Genomic DNA, 26,601 nt, shown 5'->3' with positions numbered 1-26,601 from the left:
TTTAGATGTCAATACTAACTTTTACAGCCCCTAATTTCAGCTGAATCTACTCTCTGATGGGTGCCCATAGGAAGCATCAGAGACAGAACAACAGGTCATATTAAAGGATGTGGGAATGGAATTTTAAGAGTCTTTCTCCCTCTTAATATCCTTTCCTTAAATATTTTCCAGTCGTCTTTGAGGCTGACAAGCAGCGCAGGGAAGACAGAATCAATGCATCAAGTACCAGAGGCCTCAGTGACAGCATTTGCAGATATCTAGCTTGCCTCCTCACCTCTTTCAGTGACAAACAGTTCCTTCCTGATATCAGGAAACTGCAGGCTGCTTCCCACTCACTCTATTCATATTACAGCAATTTTGTTCTAGTACAGCAAATCCTGACCATCTTTAAGCCCAAATTACTGGAAGCTTGGGGTCCATACAATATCCTTTAGCCTAATTGCTAAACGAAAACAAAGACGTTCTTGATGGTCTACACTTACGTGTAAAAATCTTGTTGCAGTAAAGAACAATACTTCTGTAGATATTAGAGATCTTACTGCTTATTTCAGTACTAGAGAGCATGGAACAGTTTTGATACAATTGATTGTACACACGAAAAACTCCACATGCTGTAACTTTAATACAGAATTAACACATGGATAAATAATCCAACAACCTAAAAATACATTTATAGTATATATTATGTGCAGCACCAGCATTTGATTACTTGGAATCAGCTATTCAATATAATCTTTTCAGGTCAGAAAGGAGACACGTTCCACGACAGCTGTTCTACACATGGCATCAGGACAGGACTATGGGTGAACACAAACACAGATCCTTCCTTTTGTAGACAGAAGTCCAGTGAACACATGATCCAAACATCTTTTTAAGTGGACCTCTTCAACAAAACTTTAAAAAAATTTGGATTTCTATAAAAAGCATATGAATCATTTATATTATGCTTGTCAAAACTAAAAAAATAAACGCTAGCATAGATTAAAAGCCTTTAGAAATTTGGCATTACTTTCATGGACTGATGCTGAATAGAGTATTTGCAAAACAATTTTACTGAAAAGAAGTGGCTCTTCTTTCTGAACCTTTTTTATGAGTGATTCCAGAAAAATTCCTCACTGCCTTGTCAAGCTGTACAAGCAAAAGAAAACTGAAGTCTAGTAATTTCCGTACCAGCCACTGTATTATCAACATACAAAAACACCTACAGGTTTACAATCTCAACACATTTTCCTCTGGTCTTAAATGTTTTGACCAATGAGAAAAGTTATTTTTAATACGCAAACTCTTAAGCTGCAAACCTAGGTTCTGAGGGGATTTTATTTTCCGTTCTCTTCCTTTTTATTCATCTGATCTCTTCCCCCCCATCCCAACTCAGTGAGTCGAAAGCAATTCAACCTTACAGCACTCCACTGTAACCAGCCTAGCAAATCAAAAAGCACACTTGGGCATCCTACCCTAAATCACCCAGAGAAAAGTCCTGCCAATGGTACTGCAGTTTTCCAGAGTGAAAAATTAATAAAGACTGGGTCTTGGAGCAGTCCATTTGAAAACATAAAGCATGTATTATTGTTTTGGTCTTTTAGCAGCATAACTGTCAAGCAAATGCACAGCATTTTTTTTTATCATCTTGGCTCATAGTTTTAAGCATCAGAATACTGTGTTGCTAAACAAGCTCATCACCTACAAAAGATCTTTTTTCCTGTATCGCCATTTTGCAACAACAATATTTAATGTTTTTCAAAAGACCATTAAGCCAAGAGGAATGAGTAACAGTTTTCTAAGCTTTTAGCATTCAGTATTCCCTCCTACTCCTTCATGTGGGGTAATGTTCTGTTAATTTACCACTGCAAAGTACACAGTCTCCCTTCCCATATCCTATGCAAGCCTTCTAATACTGAAGGTGAAAGAGTTGTAGAGGAAATAAAATCTAGATTGTTTAAAAGGTTTCTTGAATCTTCTTCTGGTCTACCTGTTCTCCCCCTCCTCAGGGAGTCCAGGGAAGACCTCTAAAAAAGTCCGTGTGTACAAGTCTCTGGGACACAAATTTCTTCAAGAACTTCAAGACTTGGATTATTCTGATATAAAGCAATAAAGTTCTACAAGTTCAGAGATAGTAAACCAACCTAATGCCATATAATCTCACCACCACACATAGCTGGAGGCATACCCTTTTACTGCGGGCTACCTACTCCATTTTAAATAAGTATTCCCAGAGACTTTACACAGCAGATACCCCCCATCTCCCCTTCAGCTACCTATATGTTCCAACTAAACCACTAACAATTCCCACAGCAGCTTCAAGACCAACTTTTGTGTTTGTTAACACCATATTGAAGGAAGTAGAATTCAGGCTTCAACATACTGTATATGGTGCACATATCACTTTCATGATGTTAAAAATGGCAAAAAAAACCCCCACGGTCTAAATTGTTCTCATGAGATAATACAGGTTTCAACAAAACAAAAAGTGGTTTGGTTTTGTCCTTTTAATTCATTCACTCGTGTGAACATGTATAAAGAAGTCACAAAATTAAACAAAAATTGTTCTAGCAAAGACTTTTTTTTTTCTTGTTTGAAAGAAAAGCCATCATTTGATTCTTCTCAGTACTGGTTTTCCATTAAAAGTATTTTAATGAGAGAATGGGGAGAAGGATTTGTTTATTTGTTTTAGTGTTCAACAAGTTACTCCTCCTGTGGAAAGAAGTACAGTATATTTAACACTGCTTCAATTTTTTGTTTCCATGACTTTGTAGACTTGTACAAAATATATTTCTCTGCCTCTTAGAGAAGGTTGTGTGACCTCACCAATCCAGTTTGTGCCTCACCTGTTAACTGGAGTGCTATATCTCTATACAGCTCCCGACTAATGTGAAATTCTTCCTCATGCCAGATCTTCCCATCTGGAGTGCGAATCTTTGTTTCAGCAGGATTGAAACCTGAAAGTAAACAATTTAAGAGTTTAAAATAACTGCATAAAATGTAAATAAAGCTTTTTCAGAGTGGAAGAGGTAGGAAACCGCCAAGTAAGAAAGGAACTACTTGTACTTCTAATGCTAAGTTAGAAGAAAGCAATATACCAGTCTGCTACTTGCTCACAGTTGAAAAACAGCAGACTGGGTGAAGAGCAGATTATTAAAAACATGAAAGGCTTTCTCAATCAATACAATGTTACTGAACTCTGGGACCATAAAAAAACCACACTGAAATAAACCCAAACACTAACACAGCAAGCTTCTTTTTTTTAGTAATTTGTATGAAGAGACAGGAAGACTTTCAAGAGAATCCACACTTCTGTAAACTGGCAATAATTTCTTTTCTTTCTTATCTGTATCTGTGATCAAACCACGCTATCCACTCCCCTATTGCCCAAACACAGCTATGAGTCACATCCACGCTTTGACATATTGCTCAATGAATTGAACTCCGCTCCTTCACCACATATAACCAACAGGGAGGGATCTGCCCCTTCATACCTCTGTATGATGGAGCAGCAGGTGCAGCTGCCACTTTCCTGACTTTGGGAGTCACTGCATTCTCCACGTTTGTGATCACGACAGGTTGCTCAGCATATCCCGAGTGCTGCCCTCTGCCACCTAGCTCTTCAGAATGCTCCCACTGCTTTCGAATCCGCTCTTTCAGCTTCTCCAACTTAGCATCATGCTGCCGCCGTTTCAAGATTTCCAGCCTATGAGCACTAGAAGTACTTGTGGCAGAAGGTGAAGACACTTTCAGTTCACTGTCCTGGGATGTGTTACTCTGAGGAGTTCTAGTGCTACTTTCATCTCCTCTGCAGCCACTGTTTTTTTCCTCTTCCAGTCTTGGAGGTGCTGCAACCTTAAGAAATGCCTCATTCTGCAAGGCATCAATTGCTGGCCGGTCATTCAAATACCTAACAACAGTCTCATCTGCAGCAGAACAACATGGACTTTCAAAATCTCTGCTGTGCAGATCGTGCTCATCTCGGTCACGTATCATACTCGTACGGCCTGTTATTTCAGTCTTCCCTTCTGCTTCGCTGAAGTCCAAACTAGAGAGCAGTTGCTTGGCCTCAAGTTGGCCAGAACTGTGATAAGACAGAGAACTATATGTATCCCTGATGTAATAGAAGGAAAAAAAAAAGTCACGATCAGAAATACAACTTTAGGATGTTCCAACCCAGCAATCAGCATGTTCATTAACTAAAAGAATTACTTCCTATACCTTCTCTCTACTTAAAAGGCAAGTTCTTTTAAAGTTTGATCACCACACATTCAATAGTGCAAGTCTGACAAAACTGAAAGAGGTTTCTGTTCAAAATTTCATTTTCTGCACTCTCTGTCTGAACAGGACTATATATAAAGTTGAAGAGCTGAAATTAGGGCATGTAGAAAACCAGCAAGCCGTAATGTCGCCCTTCAAATTAAAAAAGCTTTAAATAAAAACCAAATGTAAAACTTTAGAAGAATAATTAATCTATGTTCTCTAAAATAAAGCTATGCACACATGCACAGCTCCTCAACAGCACATTCATTAGCTGAGAAGACAAATAAATTGCACCAAAAACCCCTGCCCTGTGTGTGAGCATTAAAAAGGCAAACCCCTGACAAGAACTTCAGAGTGAACTGCCTGTATTGCAACAAATGTAGAGCTTACCGAGAGCTTAGAAATTCCACAAACTAAGGATCTCTTAGCAATTTTTCACAGAAAAGCAGACTCTATATTTGAATACACTCATGGTACATAAGTTGATAGGACAAAAATGTATTTAATATTTTTACTGATGAGGGGCTGAAGATGTGAAAATCCAGCACCTAAGCTACCTGGCTTGCTTCTTCAGCAAGTATGTTTAAAGAACTCATTTAAGGCAGGTCATAACATTGTACTTGTGAAATTGTCTACCTCTCTTTCTCTAGTAGCACACTCCTGTTAAATAGTGTAGCAATCATTACCAATCAACATAAAAGTTGAGTGATTTAATTGCACAGAATTTCACCAAAAGTGTATATAAATATACACACACACAGATTGTTCTACCCATTATTCTGGGTTTGTTTTCCTATGCACACTTTAAGCATTGACTACAGGCTGTTCTCAGAGGAGTAATGTGTTAACATAGCAGCTCTGGTGTTAATCACCAAATTAATCCCCCCAATGCCACACAGTCGTTTTATTGTAAGAAAGCTATTCTTTTCAATTGGATATAATGGCATGAATCTAGCTGCTCTCATTTTCTTCCTCTCCCTGAAGCCTGTTAAATTTACTAAGTTTTTTAAAAAAAGTAACTGATGTAAGTAAGTTACTCCAAATAGGGCAGACACCAGACCTGTTCAGTTAACAAAACTGACCCAAGATTACACAACCGATCCAAATCAGCCTCCCACGCAACAAGGAAGGAGGAGAACCTCACAGCTGACACAAGAAATGGAAAAGGAGACCATAACTCAGATGTTAGGATAACAGTTATTAATAGAGATGTAGTGGAATTAAAAAAAAATACCACTGTCCCAACTCCACTCCAATCAGTCAACAGCAATTTGATTTCACTGGGAGAACATTTAGAAAAAAAATGCAAAGTATGTGTTAGAATCCAATAAAAAACTATTACCAACCCAACCAAGCTATTCATCGGGGATACCTGTGCAAAGAACACACACTGCTTATAAAACGCAGGGAATCAAAGAAGTTATGGTAAAAGTCTTCTAGGCCCTGATACTACAGCAAGTTATAACTAGTTTATTTCTGCTGCAGGTTGTCTGTCTTTTTGAAAGCTTTTGAGGCATCTTATATTCACTACAGTACTTAACGTGGCTAGAAAAAAACAGGCTTTCCGTATTTTCCTTCATTCCTCACACCCCACCATGTTCTATGGCCTGCAATATTCTGTGCCACTTTTTCTCCTTGATACAGCTGTTCTTATTTGGGTTTCTCACACACACAAAAACTAAATGCATCTTCAGTACTAGATGTTCTTGGTCTACGCTGTCTTATGGTAATACATTTGGGAACGTGTGCTGAAGAACTAATGAAAACAAAGTTGGAAAAGCTTAGGAAATACTCTTTTTGGTCCTTATTACTAAAACTAAATACCTATCAAACCTATTGGGCCACTGAGGCCACAGCCACATCAACTTGATGATCTGGCCCCATTTCCATACATTTGACTTTAAACTCTCATTTACTGAACAAAAAATAAAATTTGTAACATTTTTTAAAAAGGAAGACACTTTTGTCCAACACTGGTGGGTGTCATGGTTTATCCCCAGCCAGCAACTAACCACATAGACACTCGCTTGTTCACTCCCACACACACACAGTGGGATGGGGGAGAGAATCCGGGGTGGAGGGGCCAGAAAGTAAAACTGATGGGTTGAGATAAAGACAGTTTAACAGAAATGGAAGGGAAAATACTACTACTACTACTACTAAGAGAATATACAAAAGTGATGCACAATACAATTGCTCACCACCCGCTGACCGATGTCTAGCCAATTGCTGAGCCACAGTGCTCCCCAGCCAACTTCCCCCAGTTTATATACTGGGTATGACATAATATGGTATGGAATACCCCTTTGGTTCATTTGGGTCAGCTGTCCTTGCTGTGTCCCCTCCCAGTTTTTCTCATGCACTCCCAGCCTCTGCTGGCAGGGCAATATAAAAAGCTGAAAAGTCCTTGACTTTAGTATAAACACTGCTTAGCAACAACTAAAACATCAGTGTGTTATCAACATTATTCTCATTCTAAATCCAAAACACAGCACTATACCAGCTACTAAGAAGAAAATTAACTTTATTCCAGCCTAAACCAGGACAGTGGGTGAGGGAAGGAAGCAAATCAATTTTTGAGGAGCTGTCAAAAATATCACTATTAGCTTAATTCTTATCCTAGCATATTTTTCTTTAATAATCAACTGTCCCAGCACTAACCTGTATGAAGCCAATGGTTCACGAAATTCCACACGATTGCTTTTTTTCACATTGCTTTCAAGAGTGGTTGCTCGAAGAGGGCTGCGTGAGGCCTTCTCCTTGCTTGATTTATTTTGGCTGGAGGACCGGGAAGCTGAAGCAGAAACCAAAGAATCCTCTATGTACCTATCTCTCCAGAAAGAGAAAGCTCTTGGGGCTGAACAATTAAGAACACAGTTTTTCCTTTGGTTTGAGCAGCACTCCAAATAGCATTTAAAGTCCCTCTCTTTTTCAACAAGCTGATTTCAACAACTAGGAGCAAGGTGGTAAGTGCTTGAAACAATGATCATATTTAAAGAGAGATAATAATACTTAAACATTAATTATAAGTAATTAAATCTGTGAAAGTTGACTATGTTGCCACTAGAGGTCGATCTGTCTGTTCTTCTCCAGTAGCACACTACCAGAATGCTCTGAAAAGTTAGTATGTAAAACGAGGGCTTATTTCTTATAAGCAAACGTTCTCCTTACATGAAATAAAGGAAGCATCAGATTTAGCATTCTATCAGGGTGTAACAGTTGACAAACATTAAAAAAATATAAACAGCTACTCCAGTGTAAACATAGGCATATAAAATCGTTAACACCCACAAAAACAGGGTATCAAAATGGGATAAGCACTGCTCACTCACAGCGTGGGGAAAGTCCTGTCACTCTCTCTAACCAAGTGACTATGATAGCACACTTTCCTTCCTAAGCTAAGTGAAGCAAACATTAGTTTCTCCTGGGCAATTAGAGTTTCATGAATAAAGATCATTAACAGGAGGCAACTTAGGGAGAGGGAGGAGAAATCAAGTTTTCCCAGAATGCAGTGGCTTTACGCTGTCTTACACGCTATGTCCTCAATAATACATACCCTTTCTGCTTATTTTCCTGCTAGCACTAGCAGAGGGCTTCTTGGCATCCATGACAGAATCAAATACAGCCGTGCTGGTAGGAGCTATTTCCAATTTGTTCTCTATATGATGTAGCTAGAATTCAAAGATAATGCAAATTAGAATATTGTTTCCAATTTTTAAGCTACATTTTTTCCCCCTAACATAACAAATTTTTCCACATTTTCATAAAGAATAAAACTGCAGGCAAAAGCAACTCCACAAGGCTGATGTTGGAAAACTGTATAGCCTTATGGCCAGAAACTACATATTAAGTTCTGTTTAAAAAGATTATCTAAATTAGGTTTTGTTGTATAGTTTTGTTTCCATAAGTAGGCTGTTGTGAAAAAATTAGTAACAACATGCCATTCAGAGTCTTAATGCTTGGCCTGAATGAAATATTAATTCCACTTGGAATAAATTCTCTAATACTCTGTCCAAAATGGAGCATGATACAAGATTCCACATGTAAAACCCTACACTGATGCTCAGCTATTAAAAAAAGAGAGGGACAAGGCTACGGGAAAGAGCTGAATTCCCCAAAACACAAAGCTGTTTGGCTTCACTGAAGCCAGGTTTTAGAAACTAGTGTGATATCTTAAGCACCTAAGTTAAGTTCCCACAGAACGACAGCAATTCCGATGCTCAAAGATTAAAAATATGAAATACAATGGTGTTGTCCCAGTTTCTGACTGGATCGGGCAAGCAGGGAGAGCTATTTTTTCAAGTTTTCAAGAAAATTATAAGTCACCACTTTCTTAAACAGAAAGGTCATATTACACTCAAGACTTAGCATGTATTACTATACTCAAGACTAACCTTGCTGGGGCAAAAATTTCTTCTACTGTCTGTCGAAAACTTTTTCCAAGATACAACAATGTTCAACATGCATGTACTCCAACTGCTTGCCCTATTTTCAACTTGTTGAACAGACAATCACTGAGCAAAATAATACTTTGGTTAAAGCTTTTGTAGCCATTAACTGATTTGAAAAGGAGTAAGGAAAAAAAAAAGAAAAAGAAGAAAATCAGTACTTACAGCAGCCTTAGTCTGAGAAAAAGTAGCCCATGCTGCAGTTAGATCTTACAGAGCAGAAACAAAGAAATAGATTTCTGATTACATGGAAAACATGGAAATAAAATGTTGCTTCAAAACAATTTTCATGGGCTTGCTAATCAAGTTCTTTCAATGACTCAGTTCCAGCCTGTAAATCTCCTCTATGAGAGGCTGTTATCAGTCAAGACTCATCTTAACAGAGCAATAAAGTATTTAATGTAAAATTTAATGAGTTCACTAAGTTAGGTTGAATGCATTATTACACTTGAAATCAAATCTACCACACATTATGGAAGATGTTTAGAAGATAAAATAAAGCTGGTTATCTACCCCAACACAAATATCTTAGATTTTTCCATTACACTATAGTTTAACTACTCCCCCCCCCCCCCATTTTCTTCTTCATTAAACTAAGCAGGAATACATGGTCACTGAAACACTCTACTCAAAACCCAAGCTTTGAACATGTGAATTTTGAATAGTAATCTTTTTGAACTGTACACCCTACAAAAAAAATAGAAGCAATATTTGTGAAGAACAAGCAAGAGGCACTAATCAACTTCAGCCTTTTAATCTAAACAGGTATCACATGGTCTATGTGCAATCCAGTTCAGTAGGATGCAGTAGTATTTTCCTCTAAAAACATCTACTTCCTCAGTTGCCCTCTTCTTTTGGTTTCTAATGGTCTTCTAATCTAATGGTTTACACAATGCAACATCCAAAACCTCAATGTGCATCAGAACCATGGAGAGTAGCAGTATTAGAGAGTTTGGAAAAAAATTAAAACCTTTTCCTTGTAGTAAAAAAGCTGCCAATTTCATTTCAGGTAAGATGCAACAACACAAAGGAAGAGGGTTAAGGAAGTAGCATAGAAACAGCTTTGCTTTGACTTCAAGAGATGGTGCTTCATGTCTACAGAACACCTCAGTTTCACACGGTACGTAATTTTAAAAGAAACAGAACATACCGCAGGACACAATCAGCAATAACGTCCTCTTACAGATAAAATAATGATCTGTCTCCACTTTCAAAATAACTTCTAGAGTCCGGTTTTGTCATAGTGGAGATCATAAGACTGATCTTGAACCACAGACTTAACACCCAACTCAGCTGCTCTGTAGACTAGAGCTTTCTTCCTCTCACAGATGTACTGTAATTTTATTTTTTTTTTCCCCCCTCCCTTCCTAAATTACAGAGTAATCATGACAGTAAAAGCTAACAGGATTTCTCCAGTTCAGGGAGACAGAAGTGCTGCAAGTCATCTTAGTGGCAGTATACTGCTGCTATTCAAGCGTCTAGCTCTCCACCACTTTGGAACTGAGCAAGAGTCAGGAGCAACTGCCTCTCAGGCTCTTCTTCACTTCTTTCCAGAGCCTACAGTTACCCATTTCTGTTCCTGCGCTGCTCCTCCTCTACAGCACTCAAGAAAATCTGTCTCTGTGCCATCTTGGCAACCATATCATAGGCTGGCAATTCCTAATGCAGATCAGCAAATACTCTGCAGATCAGAGTATGAAACTGCTATCTCTGCAAAAAGGAAGCCACGTAACACATGGTCTTAGCTTCCAAATTGAGACAGCAGAATGCTTACTATAAAACCTCCCCAAAGTTTCAAACAACTCATGATAAAACGTCTTCCAAAACAAGGCAATAAAACAGAGAAAATCCATACCTCTGGTAGAATCCTTAGTTTGATTATGCCTTGGATTTTGTAAAGGCACCTCATTTGACTTGTTGCTCCACATCATGTCAATTTATCTACAAAAAAAAAGTCATGTAATAATCAGAGGTATAAAGTAGGAGCGAATGTATCTTATGCTAAAGAGAACATAACCTTGATCACTATGATGCATGTTCACCTCATATGATGACTTCAAACTCACATCCTGAACAAGATCAGAAAATCAGCACCAAATCACAAATGTGTTTACAGCTTGCAGTTTTTCAGAAACCACATTAATTCTGTGGATAAAGAGGGTTTAACTTTTGTTCTTATTTGTTACAAAGAAGGGTGAACTTGATAAAAGGAAACCCAGAGGTCACACAATTTAGATCATAGTAGTAAGAATTCCAACAAGTCTGAAGATGACCACACGGAAATACTGCACATGAATGGGTAACAGAGGCAGCACTACATGGCTTGAACCTACAAATGTTTGGCAAAAAAACCCCTGCAATTCCACCAGTGACAGATGAATGTGTTGCCTACCTCTGTTAAAGGAAAAGCCAGAACAGAACCGCTGCACATGACACTACAGCCAGGAAAAAAGACAGAACTGGAGCTGCCATTGTTTTCCTGTGAACTTCAAAGGCAAGAGTCACAGTGAATCGAAAAAAGCGTGAACTCTGAGTAACAAACCAGGCAGCCACCATCACCAAAGGAGTTATTAATAAAGGGGGAAAAAAAAAAGCGCTACTCAGTCACGAAAGATAATTTTTAAAAGAAAAGACAGGTAATTTATGCAAATAGTTATTTCTCAATACTTTCATTGCAAAAGATGGGCTGTCATACGTAAAGTTGTAACAGAATTTAAAGAAATGCTATATAAGAAAAAAAGTAAGTTTAAGAGATCTAAGAGGAGTTCATACAGCCAACAAGAACTCCGATTAGTCAGCACTGTCCCTACCCTCTCACCAATGACCTATCTGGTGGCAAGTGCTTACTGAGCTGTCTTCACAACAGACTGAAGACATTTATGTTATGGAAAGAAAAAATTAGGTGACCACAAATTCATACAGGAAGTTCTGGACCTGTAAGAGAGTCATAAAGGCACATTTTCCTCTCTATTCTCTCATGCACTCCCAGATATAATTTTTCATTTTTCTTATTTTCTGAAAATTTATTTTGTTTTAACTTCCCTACATAGTGTGCCACATAAAAGAGCATTCAAATATAAAGGTCATTCTTCTGATAAAAGGTGACCAAACATCCCACAAAATTAACACTGTGTAATACTTACTGGAGCAGATCATTGTCTGTATATTTTCTGACAAGGATTTTTATCATATGTGGTTTTAAGGATACTCACATTGACCAAGAGTGAAGTTTGGTCCTCACACTCAGTCATATAGCTTGTATTTATGGCAGTAAGTTATCCCACAAAACTGTTCTTATACCCCCAAGAAAGGCTATCAATAATAAGAACACAGGTCTTCAAAAGACCTTTAGTTCTGCCTTTCTTTAAAGAATCCAAATAAATATTAGAAAGGGTGTGGAAAAGGTATGAGAGCTCATATATGTACACACAGAAACACACACACATTAGCAAAGTCTGCAATAATTCTAGAAAGAAGCGGGGGTGTTTTGTTTTGGTTTTTAAGTATCTAGCTATGGGCAGTGAGCCAAGTGAAGTTAGAAAATTCTGCTTCTAAGACAGGTGCTGCAGAGCTCATTCATGCAGAATGGCAGCTTTGTGCCTCACATCATTCATGCTGTAAATCATAACGCTGCTCTGCCCTGGAAATCATCTAATTGATCTTCTCCATCACTGGAGCAAAGAGCTGTTGTGCTAGAAAATTAGAAAACAAATATTAATAAAAATGGGGGAATTTTCTATAAAGAACCAATTTTGAGAGCTGCTGGAAATGTCTTATCATACCACTATCAGTTTCTTGCCCGAACATAAACATAACAAAACCTACTCAATATGTAAATTTAGCATAAGAGAATTTCTGAACAAGTAACCATTTCCTAAGGGATTAAGTATATCTCTTCATGTAACTGCTCTGGATTTATTCTTATAATTAGAATTACTAGTATGGACAGGAGAACTTAGTCAGGGACTAGAATTGTTCTCATTATTATACACACACAAATCTATACAGTTTACATTATGATGCCCCTGTGAATGTAGTATTGTAATATACTCCATGTATTCTCTAACGCTCTACAAAAAGTACCAGATTAATTAAAAAAGTTTGTAATTGCTTGTTACACCTTTCATCCTGACACTCGAGTAAAAGGTGTCAGTCCTTTATGTGAGCTGAACAGAACACAAGTCAAACAGTGAACACACTTTTGAGAACACCTTAGTTCTACTAACAACTCACAGATGTGTGCTGATGATCACTAATGGTCAGTAATTCTGTCTCAATGCCTTGGTTTAAAAGTATATGATGCCCCTGTATAAAAGGCCACTCAACGTCTCCTCCTTTCTGTACAAGCTGGGAAGTAATCACAAAGCATCCTGCTGAATTTCTCCTAACAAATACCTGCAGTGCCAGCTCCAAGTGTACAATATGACTCTTACTGGCTTCAGTGCAGCCAGCTGAGATCCACCAAGCAGTTTTGCTTAACTCAGGTTGCTGCTGATTGGAAAAAACCAGACATGTAAGAACTGAGCATTCTGGAGCTGTCTACAGCTTCAGGAAGGCAACACTGCAGTAGTTTTCAGTCACGACGTAATCTTCATAACTATAAGGGTTTGGGTTTTAGATGTCCCTCTCCCCCTCCTTTGGAAGGGTGGGAGAAATTACCAGCTTTTCAAAAGCTGCCTACAAACGATGTTGATTCCCACCAACCTTTGAATTCCACAGATTACTAAAATAAATTTTCCTATTGCTATAGCTTACATGAATAAGCAGCACCCTACAAAAACCAAGTACTTGTATAATTCAATACCCTGTCTCTGCAAGAAGTTAAACCAGACAGAGTAGACACTTTAATGCTATCAAGGGTAAAGCTAGGGGCTGGGGGAGAAAAAAGAAATAAATCAAGGCACAGTTATCATGCCTATTTATAGGACTTGCATGGAGGGTAGCGAACCAGTTAAACACTAAAATACACTGAAATCAATATTGATCAGAGAATAATGCTAAACTATAAAATTATGCAAAGGAAGTTTAAATTATTTTTAAAATACATTTTACATCAATACAAAAGTTGTTTCAATGTCCCATGAAAAACTTTAAGAAACACATTGTAAAAATTACATTCTGAAATGACTGCTTCAAAAAGATTTTTTTTTTTTGCTAAACTAAATGATCCATCACTATTTAATATAGAGTTTAAACGAAGAGATTGAGCTCAACACATGAAAAGCCAAAGAACTTCTGAGGAAACAGCAGTGATAGCAAAAGGTTATCTGCAGGTTGGATAAGGCTATGAGGATCTTAAAAGTTTGTTGAAAAAAAGTGGAAGACTGGAGAATCAGCAGAACTGATCTCCTGGTTATTTGATTGCTCACTGGTAGACACAGACATCCTACACAGGTTGATTCAAGGCTGGTTTGCCAAGCCTTGTCTTGGGTGAATGGTTGAGATACAAACACCATTGTGTTCTGACATTTCAATCCCATGTCAAGTGCCCATCTCATTCTCTACTCATTTGCCCAAGACAAAAAAACCCAACAAAGTACACAAGAGAAGGCACAGCAGAACTGTTGCAGTTAAGGACCTAAGAGGAAACTACCAAGGAAAGGATATACTCCAAACTCCTGGAAGAAACTAGGGGGGTGGGGACACAGACAGGACAACCACTCTCTTCTACAAACACTGTTCCGAAGGGAAGACACTGAAGAGAACTGACAGATCAGAAAGTGCATGAGAAGACATCAGAAAGGAGGAAATGGAAGCGAAGAGAAAACTGCTACCAAATACAAAACATGAAAAACCAGCACTACATTTACTACCAAACATACCAAGGATGGCATTGAAAGGTACAACAGATAGCAAAACAACAAATCAACATAGGAAGAGGATTTCAAGCATTTCAAAAGGAACAGGAGATATGAAAGTAGAATATGCTTAGCAAAGGTACACAAAAATGTCAAGAGATGAAAAACAGGGCAGCGGAAAGAGAAAGAAAAGTGGTGAGAAGCAGGATATAAAAAGGAAGAGAATGGAGAAAGACAGAAGGAGAGAAAGATTGAATGAGCTTTTGAAGAATCAGCACAGAGAACAGCAAAATGGAAGAAAAGAAACTGGTATATTGGCCCAACTGTAGAGTCTTTCAAGCACTCTCAGTATGACTTTTTTTCTTAGTAGCACAACCTTGATAAGAAGAGGAAAGAGGAAACTCAGAAGTCATGGCACTGAAACAAGGAAATGGGAGAGGAAACTGAATCATACAGATTCAGAGAGGGCAGAGAATGTCAGCAAGAGATCACCCACTGTTATTTTCACTAACTTTTAGTGGTTATGCAAAAAAAACTGAGTATGCATAGGGAACAGTATTCTGCAAGACTTTGTTTCTTATAAAAATACAAGGGTTACCAAATGAAAGGAAAACCACAAAAGAAAAGATAAAGCTTTGCTAAGAGTAGGGAAAGAAACAAATTACTGACTTCTATCGGGTATTCTGAAAAGTTTAACCCCCGAAGTGGCAGGTTTTGCTACAAACTGAGTATACAGCACACCAGGCCAGCACTTCACATGGTTTAAGCTACAGTAAGGCAGCAGTGCCAATAAAATAAGTCATCTTTTCCTTTCTTTATGCCTTGGTCTCTCTTCCCTTATTGAGGCAGAAAGTCAGTGGGATTAGGTGGCAAAGCAAAGTGGACTGGGAATCTGGTATGGTCTAGAAGTAGCTTTTTTGTTCTTTTTGCTTTATTAGTTTTAGCTACAACCTCCATGCAAGCAGAATGAGAAGGAATGGAAACACTGGGGAACTGCCAGACCAGTCCCAGTCCTGTACGAGCTGCTGTCACGTATCATAATCTACAGTCATTCCCCAAGAGCAAATGCTTGAAGCTGCTATTGCCTTCACCTCGAGGAGACTGAGTAGGACTGGGGAAAACAAGAACCATTCCCTTCACCACCTTCTTACCTGTGGAGATACCACAGGAGTCTATATGCCCTGCTCCAGTGTGTCCCACTGCACCCACGCCTCCCACAGCGCAGACAACTTGTCCATGGGGGAAATGGGCACAGAGACAAATAAAAGGTTTTACGGATGTTTTTTCCTGCTTACAAAAATATTTTAAGTTTCCATGTACAAATAATGGAAAGTTGACTTCTGAAGCCTAAAGACCCTCTGGAGCTCCCCTCTGTGCAGCTACAGTTCTGCATTAGTGGCAATAACGGACATACACAGGTGGACAGACAATCAGAACTCGTCAAGCAAACTATTTTTCTGAGCCAGCCCACTGAAAGTGATGGAATTTCTATTTAAAGATGCCAGAAACACTTTCCATGTCTCCTCAAATACCAGAGAATACAATTTATGATTATATGCTTGAGTCTTCAATACAAATACCTTTACCTACTCTTTTGTCCGGAATCCAAGCTTTGACCATATCGCATTACCCCATTTAAATGAGTGCTAAAAATACCCATAATACATTGTTCTAAGACTTTTTTTGGTTATGTTTATGGGCCTTTAAAATACTTTTTGATACAAGATTAACATACTTTTTTTTGGCCTCAACATATTTTGAGAAAACTTTGTCTCCCAAAGCAATTAGATGCAGGTGATTTACTGACCTTCCTCAGGACTGAGGACAAGTTCCAGCGCAACAAACATGTATGATGTATTTGTCAAAAAAGTGCCGCATCTCCAGAATCAATAGCTGACACTGCAGAGTCAAACGGGTCCTCCCCTCACGTTCTTTCAATGCTCATTTATATAATAAGCCTTCCAATGAAATGTATTTCAGGAGCAAAGGTTCTGAAAGGAAGTTAATATTCAAAATCCCAGTACGACTCCAACTGCACAATGCTTCACGGACACAAACTTCATCTTAACACTTCTCCACCATATTATCTCGAGTCTGTAATCTCTGCTTTGCTCCACCAGAATTACTTCTGCTACAAAGTTGGGGGTTTTTCTTCTCATGATTTTTAAGTGGTGCTGAGCTAAAGAGTCAAGGGGTTCAAACCATGCAGAGTACCTTTATAGGTAGTTTTGCTGGTATTTAATTTGACTGTCTACTGACACTATTCGACTTAGAAACATTTTACCAGTCCAGATTGCATTACACCCCAAGAATGAGGCTCTATGTAAGGACAATGGACACAATTACACAAAGCTGATGCAAGAAAAAGCTGGAAGTAACAAACACCAACAATGCCCAAGGAGCTTGTGAATGTTAGCTGCTCTGAATGAGTAAAATTTTAGATAATATTCAGTATTTTGATTTGTAATGCAAACAGTAAACATACCAGAAGAACTCACATTCCAATCACTATGACTTTGGAAAACAGTAATTGAAACGAAAAAAGCTTCAAAAGTAAAAGAAATATACCAATACAATTTGATCTGTCTTAAGATAGAAAAACATAAAAAAGCTTTTAGGGATATTAAGGTAGTACAAAAAAAAATGAGCAATCAAGACACACCACACGCAGATAGAAAAGCAGTAAAGAATTTCAAAGCACGTCACTACCTCTAACTGTTAATGAGAAGGATGAGTGACATCAACAGTCATACATCAATCAAGTATCAGAAAATACAGTAGAAAAATAGGAGTATGTTTCATGAGCTCTGAGATCAAATCACTGGCATCAGCCAGCTACTAAATTTGCATCCAAACTATAGTGAAGATTTTTCTATAAATGAAACATTACTGAATCTGATTCTCTCCAACTGTATGCTGAGGACGGACATTTACAACATACTTCTGCTATGAAAAGACATGGCAACTTGCAAAAGTGTCTCTGCTTCATCACAAGTGATGTAAAAGTGATGAAAAAAAAACCCTAGCACTAAAAAAATGGATTAGTGATTTTACTGAAAGTAAAATGCATTGAACGTCTTACTGCGCTGCATCATATGCTAGGAGGTACTCTGAGGAAATCTATTGAAATGAATGTTGTGACAGCTAGCGTAACTTGATTCATTGTTCGGTAATAAATCAGAGTACAAAGGCACAGAGAATGCATCCATTTATTAAGGAGATGCACATGAGGGTTTGCCCATCCATTCAGAAGTTCTGTATTTTCTTTGACTTCAAAGATCTTTGCATTTATGACAGAAAAGAAAGTGGCATACCCTAGTTTCAAGAACAAATACAATACTCCTGCATTTGTTTCCTTGGCCTTCAAAACAAAAGTTCACTCTTTCCACCTCCAGTTACTAGAAACTGCACATTAGAAGATTTCAATTCTTGCAGCCCATAATAAATCCATTCAGCAGAATGTGCTCAAATTCTTCAACAAGTCCTGTCTCATCTCACAAGGAACACTCCACTGTGAGGGAGTCTTCTTAGACCTTACAGGCAATCCTCTCGGCCAAGTACAATAACCAGACCTGCTAATTTTGAGCATTTAAGACAACAGCTTTCAACTGTTCAACAATACCAAAGACATACGAGCAGAGCAGCAGCTTCATCTGCAGCTGTGTCAACTGCAGACTGACCGCTATTTTCTTTCAAAGTGGAATAAAGTGCATGAAAACTTAAGAGAAAATATTTCAAATGTCACTTTCTCAAGTTTGATGCTTTTGCTCTGAAATTGCATTCAGAAGCAGCATCTGAAAAATGTCTTAATAACAACATGAGACATAAAAAAACCCAAAACGACCCCAAAACCCACAACAAGCAGAACAGTGACCACCAGCACTGTCTCTGACCTGGCATTGAAGACTAGTACCAGGACTCTGCTGAGAATACTTTTTCTTGAACTAGCTAAAAACAGCAATAAAATATTTTCTCATATTTAAATAATTCCATCCCATTAAATGCATTAAGTGCCTGAACCCTAAATCCAGACTTTTCTGTTTCAGTATGACAATTCCTCCCCATGTATTGCTATTAGCAAGCATAACATATCGTGTTAACATGACTAGAAAATATCAGAGAAAAATGTAACTGGTTTTTAAACTTTTACACTCTTCTGCCATGGATTGGACTTAGTGTGAAATTTTGCCCGCAGTGGGGAGTGTTTTTACAAAGCTAAAACACAGCCAGAATTTCTGTTAGCATTCAGTAAGTTTCAATTGACCTAGTATAATTGATTAGTTAATTTATTTGCTCTATTCTTTCTCCAGTGTATTGGCAAAGGTTTCAGACTTACGCATACAAGTAATTTTATTCTCAATCGAGTAGTCCATTAAAGTCTATTATATCATTAGCACAATGATACACATATAACTTCCAAGCACTTACATCTATGGATAAATTTTACACTTGAATATTCTGATCCAGCCACATGCCTAATATATTAACTGGACTTGGAAAGTTTTCTCTCTGCACTCAACTACCAAAACCCTTCTGTTATCATTATTGTACCACTATAGCTGTTCTCATATTAACATAGCTTATATTGGTTTGAATAGCATGAATTATATTAGTTTAAGTACATCAGTAGCACAGTTCAAACAGTACTGCTGTATTGATAAACAAGTCACAATCCTGATGTAAATTTCTAAGGTACAGTTGAGCAGATTTAGCAACTGGACAGCGATGAAGGAATGTATATATTCCTCCCTACCTTCCCCAGCAACCTTGCCACTCCTCTGTGATAGATGCAGTGCTCATCTGACTGCCTCACAAGCCAGTTCAACTCACTAACCCAGCAGAAAATGATTCACTTTTTCTTTTTTTGTTGGGTTAGTTTTCTACCAGTTTATCAAAGTGATTCAGGTTGCTGCATGGTCAGTGTCAGAACTGGTCAAAGTGGGGGAAGAGAAGCAGCAGCAGAACATTGTGCTCGCTCACCTCACATTGTGCATATTGACCTAACTGCCATATACCTGGCACTATAAAATACATCTAGTGCTACGTGTACTAACACTCCTGATTTCAAACACATACCTAACTTTAAAGATGTTAATAGGACTACAGCCTCATCTGGGCACACTGAAGTCAATGAGACTAATCGCATTAATGACTTTATCCACAGGTGTGTTTGATACAACACAACTTTCTTAGCAGAAACCAGCAGTATGTCTGGTAGAGGGGCGCAAGGAGATGCAGAAAGTTCAATATACCCGAGTCAACCTTCAGAGTAGATGTAGCAATTCCAAGATTAGATTCTTATCCATTTAAGGGATGCTTTTACTATGGTGGCACAAACTGCTGATAAAGTTATCTCAAGACATGAACAACACCATCCACGTTGGGACTGTTATATCTGTAAAGTCTTCCCAGTGTTACAGTGGCAAACTTAAGCTATGCACCAAAGCTTAGTAAGCTTATTAAAACAAATCCATGCAAACAAAACATTTTATAGTTTAAAAATCACGTTCTTTCAGTTACCACCACACCTAGCCAAGGGAATCTACCAGATGACCTACACTAATCAGCAGTGTAATTTCTGCAGTACCCTGGCCCCTTGTAGAAATGTGTCATTACTACACATAAATTAAGTTGCTCTATTTAGTGGATGCAGCATACCTTTGTTTAAGGTAGCGTCACTCTCAGAAACTGAAGCCTTCAACAGTTTACAGTGTCCGCGTGGCCACACCCTCAGTTGCATTTAATTATCTAAAGCATTACCTAATGAAACTGTTGTAGCAACCAGAACTATACGAAAGAGCAAGCAGTTCAGATTGGCCTGCCCTCGCCAACAGTCTGATGAGCACACAAGCAAAACAACAAACAAGTGCCCGACCGTCTACAGCTCCACACACGTTTGTCCCACAAGCACTACACTTTTGGTCACCGTAGACTCGTGAACAAGTTTTTGAGCCTGTACAATCTGTAGCCCTGTGAAGTAGTTTAAGATCACAAAAATACAGAACTGACCAGTCAAGCTGTAGATTTTCAATCGCAAGACACCGGAGTGTTCATCTACACAATGAAGCTATTTGACACATTAATCTCTACACGCATGTACGTACACAATGTGCCAGGAGATGCTTGGCTGCTGAGACACAGCTTTTATCCAAAGACAGAAAGAGAGAAACTATTCCAGAGAAACGCATCAACAGTAGGCATTATATCACAGAAAACTGCATCCACAGAAAGAGCCACAGTCGTACTAGTATAAAAACCTTTACGCCAACAACAGCCCAAATGAATGGCACCAATGAAGTCAGAAAACGCCTGGGGCAGCTGTCACCCAGGGATGTAAGAAGCACTTTCAGCGGCAGGCTCCGAGCGATCCCGGTCCTCTTGCCCCAGCCCGGCAAGCCCCGGTCCAAGGCCGGGAAGCCCACAGCACAGGCAGAGGCAGAGCGTACATTTAAACTTTAAAAGCGCCGTCACAAGCCCGACCCGGTACAGCGGGGCAGTTTCCGAGGGGAGCGGGGGCCGGCCCAGCCCGGCCCCGGGAAGCAGCGGCTCGGCAGGCAGGGAGAGAGCCGCAGCCAGCACAGCTTCACAGAAAAACCCGGTTTCGGCGGTTTCTCCCATACAAGGCGAAAAGACAACAGTGAAACCAGAGCCCCCCTACCCTCACCCCCCCGCCTCCCTCCGCTACCCCCTGACACAATAAGCAGCAGAAAACAAATTAAAACTAGGAGAAGAAAGAGAGAGAGAGACTTCACGGGCAGAGCAGCGGACGTCGGAGCCCGGCGGCGGCGCCAGCAGAGGCCGAGCCAAGTGACAGCCGGCAGCACCGCCCGGCCGCCGGCACTCCGGGCCGCCGGCCGGGCCCGCCGAGCCCCCGCGAGCGGCCGAACGCGGCCCCCGGCGCGGCGCCGCCCCGCCCCGGCCCTTAGCGGGACGGCAGCCGCCGGCGGCGGCGGGCCGAGCGCGGCCTGGGGCGGCGGCACGGGCCGCTCGCGGCGCCTCCTCACCTGGTCGCGGCGGCGATCGAGACCCGCCGCCCCGGGGGCAGGTCCCGGCACATGCCGCACAAGCGGAAAGGAACGCGGCGGCAGCTGGCGGCGCCCCGAGCTCGGCTCCGCTGCCCCGCCGGCGCGCAGCCCCCTCAGCGGCGCCAGCCCGCCGCCATTACCGGCCAACGACTGACACGGAGCGGCAGCGGCGGCGGCGGCGAGAGCGGCGGCGCGGGGCAGGGCGGGAGCGACCGGCCGAGTCTCGCGAGAGCCGGCCCGCCGCAGCCCTCCCCAACATGGCGGCGCCCCGCCGCTACCCCTCCCCACCGCCCGCGCCTCATCCCCGGCGGCGGCCACGTTGGGTGCGGCGCGGCCTCCCCTCCTCAACGGGCGGCGAGCCGGGCAGCGCGGTTCTCCCCCCCCCTCCTCCCGGGGCGCCTCCGCGAGCAGCGCCGCGGCGGCCCCGCAGCCCGCCTACCTTGCTGAAGCCGAGGCCGGGCTGAGGTGAGGAGCGGAGCCCGGCGCGCCGCGGCCCCGGCCCCGTGCTGCAGGTGCACCCCGGGCGGCGGGAAGGGCTGAGGGCGGCGCCGGCCGGGCGCACCTTTCATGGTGCCCGGGAAGCCCACGCAGCGACGCGCCTGGCCCCGGGCGAGGCGGCCGCCGGCCTCGGGGCGGGGGCGGGCAGGCCTGCCGCCGCCCCGCCGGGCCTCCGGTCGCCCCACGGGCCCGGGCGGTTCGAGCCCTCGCACTGCTCTGGGCGCCAGACCCTCCCTCAACCTCAGAAAAAGGTCGTTTTCCACTATTTTCCTCAAAGCTTACACCACCACCCCCCCCCACCTCACGGCTGTGCAGGCTCGACTTGCCGGTCCAGTCCACATGCAAATCGCGCAAAAATAAAGAGCTGTGGCAGAGCTCTCGGTTTTGATGCAAGAACAGGACTTCGCAATGTTTATTAAAACGCCGCTGCAGAGCAGTGCCAACGCTGATGCTGGCATTCCTGAAGCAGCTCCAGTCGAAACTAGGGCACCACTTTTTCGTCATCTGTATTCATAGTTAAGTCATCTTTATAAAAATAATTTCAGTTTTTTGGAAAATGAAAGCAGCTCTGATTACAGTCTCCCAGTTGCCAATTTACGTTTAAATAACATTTGCAAAACTTCACAGAGATGACTTGAGTACCACCAGCTTAACTTCACTTTTTAACAGTCATTATAAATCCGGAAGAGTTGGTTACTGTACTATCTTCCATTGCATAGATTCCACCCCAAAGATGCACTAAAACCACCCACGCTTCAAAAATAGGTCTAAGATGTTATCCAGCTATAACAAAATTATTTCCACTGAAGAAGGAAAGTTATTAGAATAGGAAAAAAGAAATTCTTCCTACAGTTATTTTGGGAATGTCTCCTTCAGGGCTTGTCTACAACTTCACCCGAGTCTGGTTTTCAGTCATTAGTATGATTGCTTGCGTACAGATGCCAAATTTCCTGGGGGAGCACGGGGGCGGAAAGTTATCTACCCCAACCACTAAAGGATCACTAAACTACTGGAACTCCCCCCCCCCCCCCCCCTTTTTTTCCTTAACCAAAACGGATTAAACTACTTTTACATACCCTCTCCTCCTGCAAATGGTCAACATTTTACATATAAATTATTCCAATATGGGAACACCATACAAACACCCTAAACAGAGAGACCATTACAGCTGTGAAGCTTAGGCAACACAGAACTTAATCAAGTCACAATTACAGGATGCCCGTTTAACCTTAATTTGGTTCTTTTACATACACAAACTAATTAGAGAGTATATTTTCCAGCTTAAGCATACCTCCTTTGAACAAGGTAAGCTTGAGATGTCAGTGGTTAAACCTTTGAAAACAATTTTATTTTGCCAGATGAGGGAAAATATACAAGAACACCAAAAGATGAGCACAGCTCCAATGAGAAAAAGTGTTAAATAGTGCCTAATCCCCTCCTGGGTCCTCAGAGAGCAAACCTGCTCCTCCCAAATGTAGGAGAAGACTGTAAGTAATGACAATTTCAGTCAATGAAAACAATATTACTGCAGTGTATGGGAGCTCTGATCACAGACTAGGGCAAATTAAATTATTACATTCCCCATCATCACCTAGTGTTTGCTTAAATTTACTGCTTAATATTGCTGGATTGGCAGCCTGTTTAAATTATTCAGCACTTTTGTAATGCACTACCTCTTTAATTATGCTTTTAAACGTAGTTTCTCTTTTCTGCTTGGAAGCAGTTAATCTAGTTTCATGCTCCTCCTCTTCATCTGCAGGCAAACAAGGCATCACATTAGGATTTTCTCAAACATGAAAATCATTTGTTTTCAGTCAGTCAAGTAAAATTAAAAGGCAGTATTTGTCTAGTTTTTCCTTCTATATGGCTTCTATTTATTCTCTATATCTGTCAATGGAACTTAATTATAAAACTTGATTACTTTTTCAAAGATTCCCTACCAATGAGTGGAAAGCTCTGACAGGAAAACATCACATGAAAAGAGAAGAGAGAGATTCTTACAGAAAATGCAGTCATCTTGTGAAATTCTCTGAGATTAGAAATAAAGAAACTGTTTACCTGCAAACAGCCACAGCTGAGAGAAAAGGAAGAACGGAACACACTCCAGTTTCATGAACTGCTCACTAAACTGCAAAGCAGCGGAGATAACCACAGCAAGCACTGCCGAAGCACTGAAAGTGGTGGATGGAAACAGATAGTAAGTTGAAAGAGCCACAATCTCATCTTGTGCTAACTTGGTTATTGCAGCTTTAAGAGAGAGGTTTGGAAAGTTTTCCACTCCATACTACTCTTGCACACCCCTTCTAAAATTAGAAAGAGGCAGCTGGCTATTGCAGCTGAAAGATCAGCTCGAGCCCCCCAGACTCTCCCCCTCCCTTTCCTTGACTGACATGGCTCCCAAGAGCCATGGAGGAATTTGGGGAAGGGTGCTTCCACCTGTTGGACATGGAATGAGGTTTTCCAAGTATTCAATTATAAATCCAACTGTCAGGAGCTGACAATAAAACAAGACACAAGACAGCTGTGAGGACCACAGGACACACACACAAACCTCTTCTTCCTCCTAGTTTTGCAGTTTGTCTTACAGCAGAAACAATGCGTGAAAAATTGTTCTGTGCTTGATTTGGGCTTATAAAATAAAGGGATCATTTCAGATTTGTTCTTATAGTTTTCCAGCTGTGCTACAAGGTCTCAGCACAGAATCGGGCAAGTTGTTTATGTATCATTACACACCTCCAAAACCAGATTCTTTTTTCCTAAATACAGCATGCTGGCGATTGCACTGCAGATGGTGTGTACAGCTACAATCTGTACAGCAAATACTTTTATGCCTACCTTAACACGGAGCTCACCTTGCCTTCTGCACTCAGTTTGAGCTGAATTATTAGTTCAAACCAAATACCCTTTTTTTTTTTTTTCATTTGTGGAAAATGAGCAAATGCTTTCGTTGGTGTGAAAAAATGGGGGAAAAAGAGTAGCCCTTTTAACGAACCTGCTTGCTTAGCATGCTCAGAACTCCACTGCTCAGTGCAATGTGACTCAGAGCAGGGTGTGAGAGACAAGGTAACAACAGACAGGGCTGCACATTGTTCTAGGTCCCTTTCACAACATCCACTGTGAAGACAATATAGGTATTGCCATCCTCCAGGTGCTCAAAGGCAACAGCAGGAGTAGCAGAAGAGGGGCCACGCTCCACCTTCTGCCTGGGCTGGCTACCTGCAAGGGGATTCTTGCCAGCTGCAGGTGTCTGCTCGCAACCCAAGGCACAGTCTGACAGCGTTTTCCAGTCCAATTTGCAGAATACTGGAAATTTTGTCTGCAAATTGGTGTGTAGCTGCTTCAGCTCCCCAAAGATCGTGTTCTGTCCAAAATTTGTATGCTGTAAGCCCACAGAAGAAGAAATATCCCCTTCTCAGTCCCAAGGCCAGACCTGGTGTCTTCGCTCCATGTAAGCACATTTTTGCTGTCACAGACTATTTAATTTGCCAATCTGCTGACAGTTAGGGACAGTTCAACTTCAGAAGTGAGATTTGTCTAGAAGAAGGCAAAGTATTTAACAGTTTGGAAAACATCAAATGGCTATGTTTGCTGCAGGCAATGAAATAATTATACAAGGAGGATAGTAATCAGCTGCCTGTGAGCAACACAGACAGACATTACTCTTCACCTCTGGCTGAGGAGGAGTTACTTAATGAGATCTGCATTAAGTACCTGTGGATATTTAATGAGAGCCTTTTAAGGACAAAGCCACAAAATGCTACAAAAAGGACCTACTACTTCAAGAGCAGGAACAGTCTTCTAATCCTAAACCTTTCCCCTCCTCCAGAAGGGGCTACTGTATATACCATCTTGCTTTTGATTCTTCCAGACCAAGCAGCACACCATATATTTGGAAATACACCTCACTTTCCCTACAGTTAACAACAACAAAGTGATTCTCCTTTGTCTGGCACAACATTAAGTAGAACATTAAGTCTTTAGTTTCCAGGCACCTTCCTATTTTGTCTTGAAAGGGGGGGGGGGGAGGAGGCAGTTTCAGAAACAGAAAATAACCTGGATTACATATGTTTTATTTGTATAAGAGCATGGAATCTCCTGCCTTCATGTCATAACAGTCTTTTTTTGTGGTTGCCAATTCTGCTAATTATATACCTTTTTTCTAAGCTAGTTTTTAGTAAGGCTGTCCCTCCAGTCAGTTCACAGTGCACTAGTTTGCAACAGCAGAGGTACAGGAACATGCAGCTAGGAGTGGAACAAGAATGAAGTCATCCCTTTTGTCAGCTGCTGACTCTTGTGTCAGACTAATGAAACAAGCGAACCATATCTTATCATTAGTTCCAGCTGAAATCAGAACTGAGGAATTAGTACAAGAACACCAAGTAAAAAACAATTCAGAGCTATTACAATTTCCTGAAATGTTCCCTATTAGAGAAAAGCCCTGATATTATCAAATACATGCATCTGCATCCCAGTATCTACTACTCCACTCTAAAAAGTTCTAAATTTTGCAAAAGGTTGTGTTTTAGGCGTCTGTATTTGGTCAAAGGTAAAAGGAACAATCTTAAACATGTAAAAAAAAAAGTCTGACCA

General features: G+C 40.8%; 1 protein-coding gene across 12 annotated transcripts in view; it reads right to left on the bottom strand.

Annotated features, from left to right (window-relative positions):
- The window catches only part of CEP350 (centrosomal protein 350), an 83,713-nt gene extending 57,260 nt beyond the window's left edge, over positions 1 to 26,453 (bottom strand). For 4 of the 12 annotated variants that reach the window (XM_069789712.1, XM_069789720.1, XM_069789718.1 and 1 more), the window contains exons 1-7: positions 21,493 to 21,718; positions 10,546 to 10,631; positions 8,856 to 8,899; positions 7,799 to 7,913; positions 6,904 to 7,036; positions 3,474 to 4,093; positions 2,826 to 2,936 (exon numbers count right to left, since the gene is read on the bottom strand). In XM_069789712.1, coding sequence (XP_069645813.1) covers positions 2,826 to 2,936; positions 3,474 to 4,093; positions 6,904 to 7,036; positions 7,799 to 7,913; positions 8,856 to 8,899; positions 10,546 to 10,621 — 1,099 coding nt within the window. In that variant the 5' untranslated portion in view covers positions 10,622 to 10,631; positions 21,493 to 21,718. Of the gene's footprint in view, positions 1 to 2,825; positions 2,937 to 3,473; positions 4,094 to 6,903; positions 7,037 to 7,798; positions 7,914 to 8,855; positions 8,900 to 10,545; positions 10,632 to 11,082; positions 11,183 to 13,085; positions 13,156 to 21,492; positions 21,719 to 21,952; positions 22,271 to 24,069 lie in introns of those variants that run through there. The other 8 variants (XM_069789719.1, XM_069789722.1, XM_069789723.1 and 5 more) reach the window with 6 other exon arrangements.
- Positions 26,454 to 26,601: the final 148 nt, after the last annotated feature.

Source organism: Haliaeetus albicilla, chromosome 8 (assembly GCF_947461875.1).
Source record: "Haliaeetus albicilla chromosome 8, bHalAlb1.1, whole genome shotgun sequence".
Classification (NCBI taxonomy): Eukaryota; Metazoa; Chordata; class Aves; order Accipitriformes; family Accipitridae; genus Haliaeetus; species Haliaeetus albicilla.
Note: the sequence above shows the minus strand (reverse complement) of the source record. Positions and strands in the feature narration are given on the sequence as shown.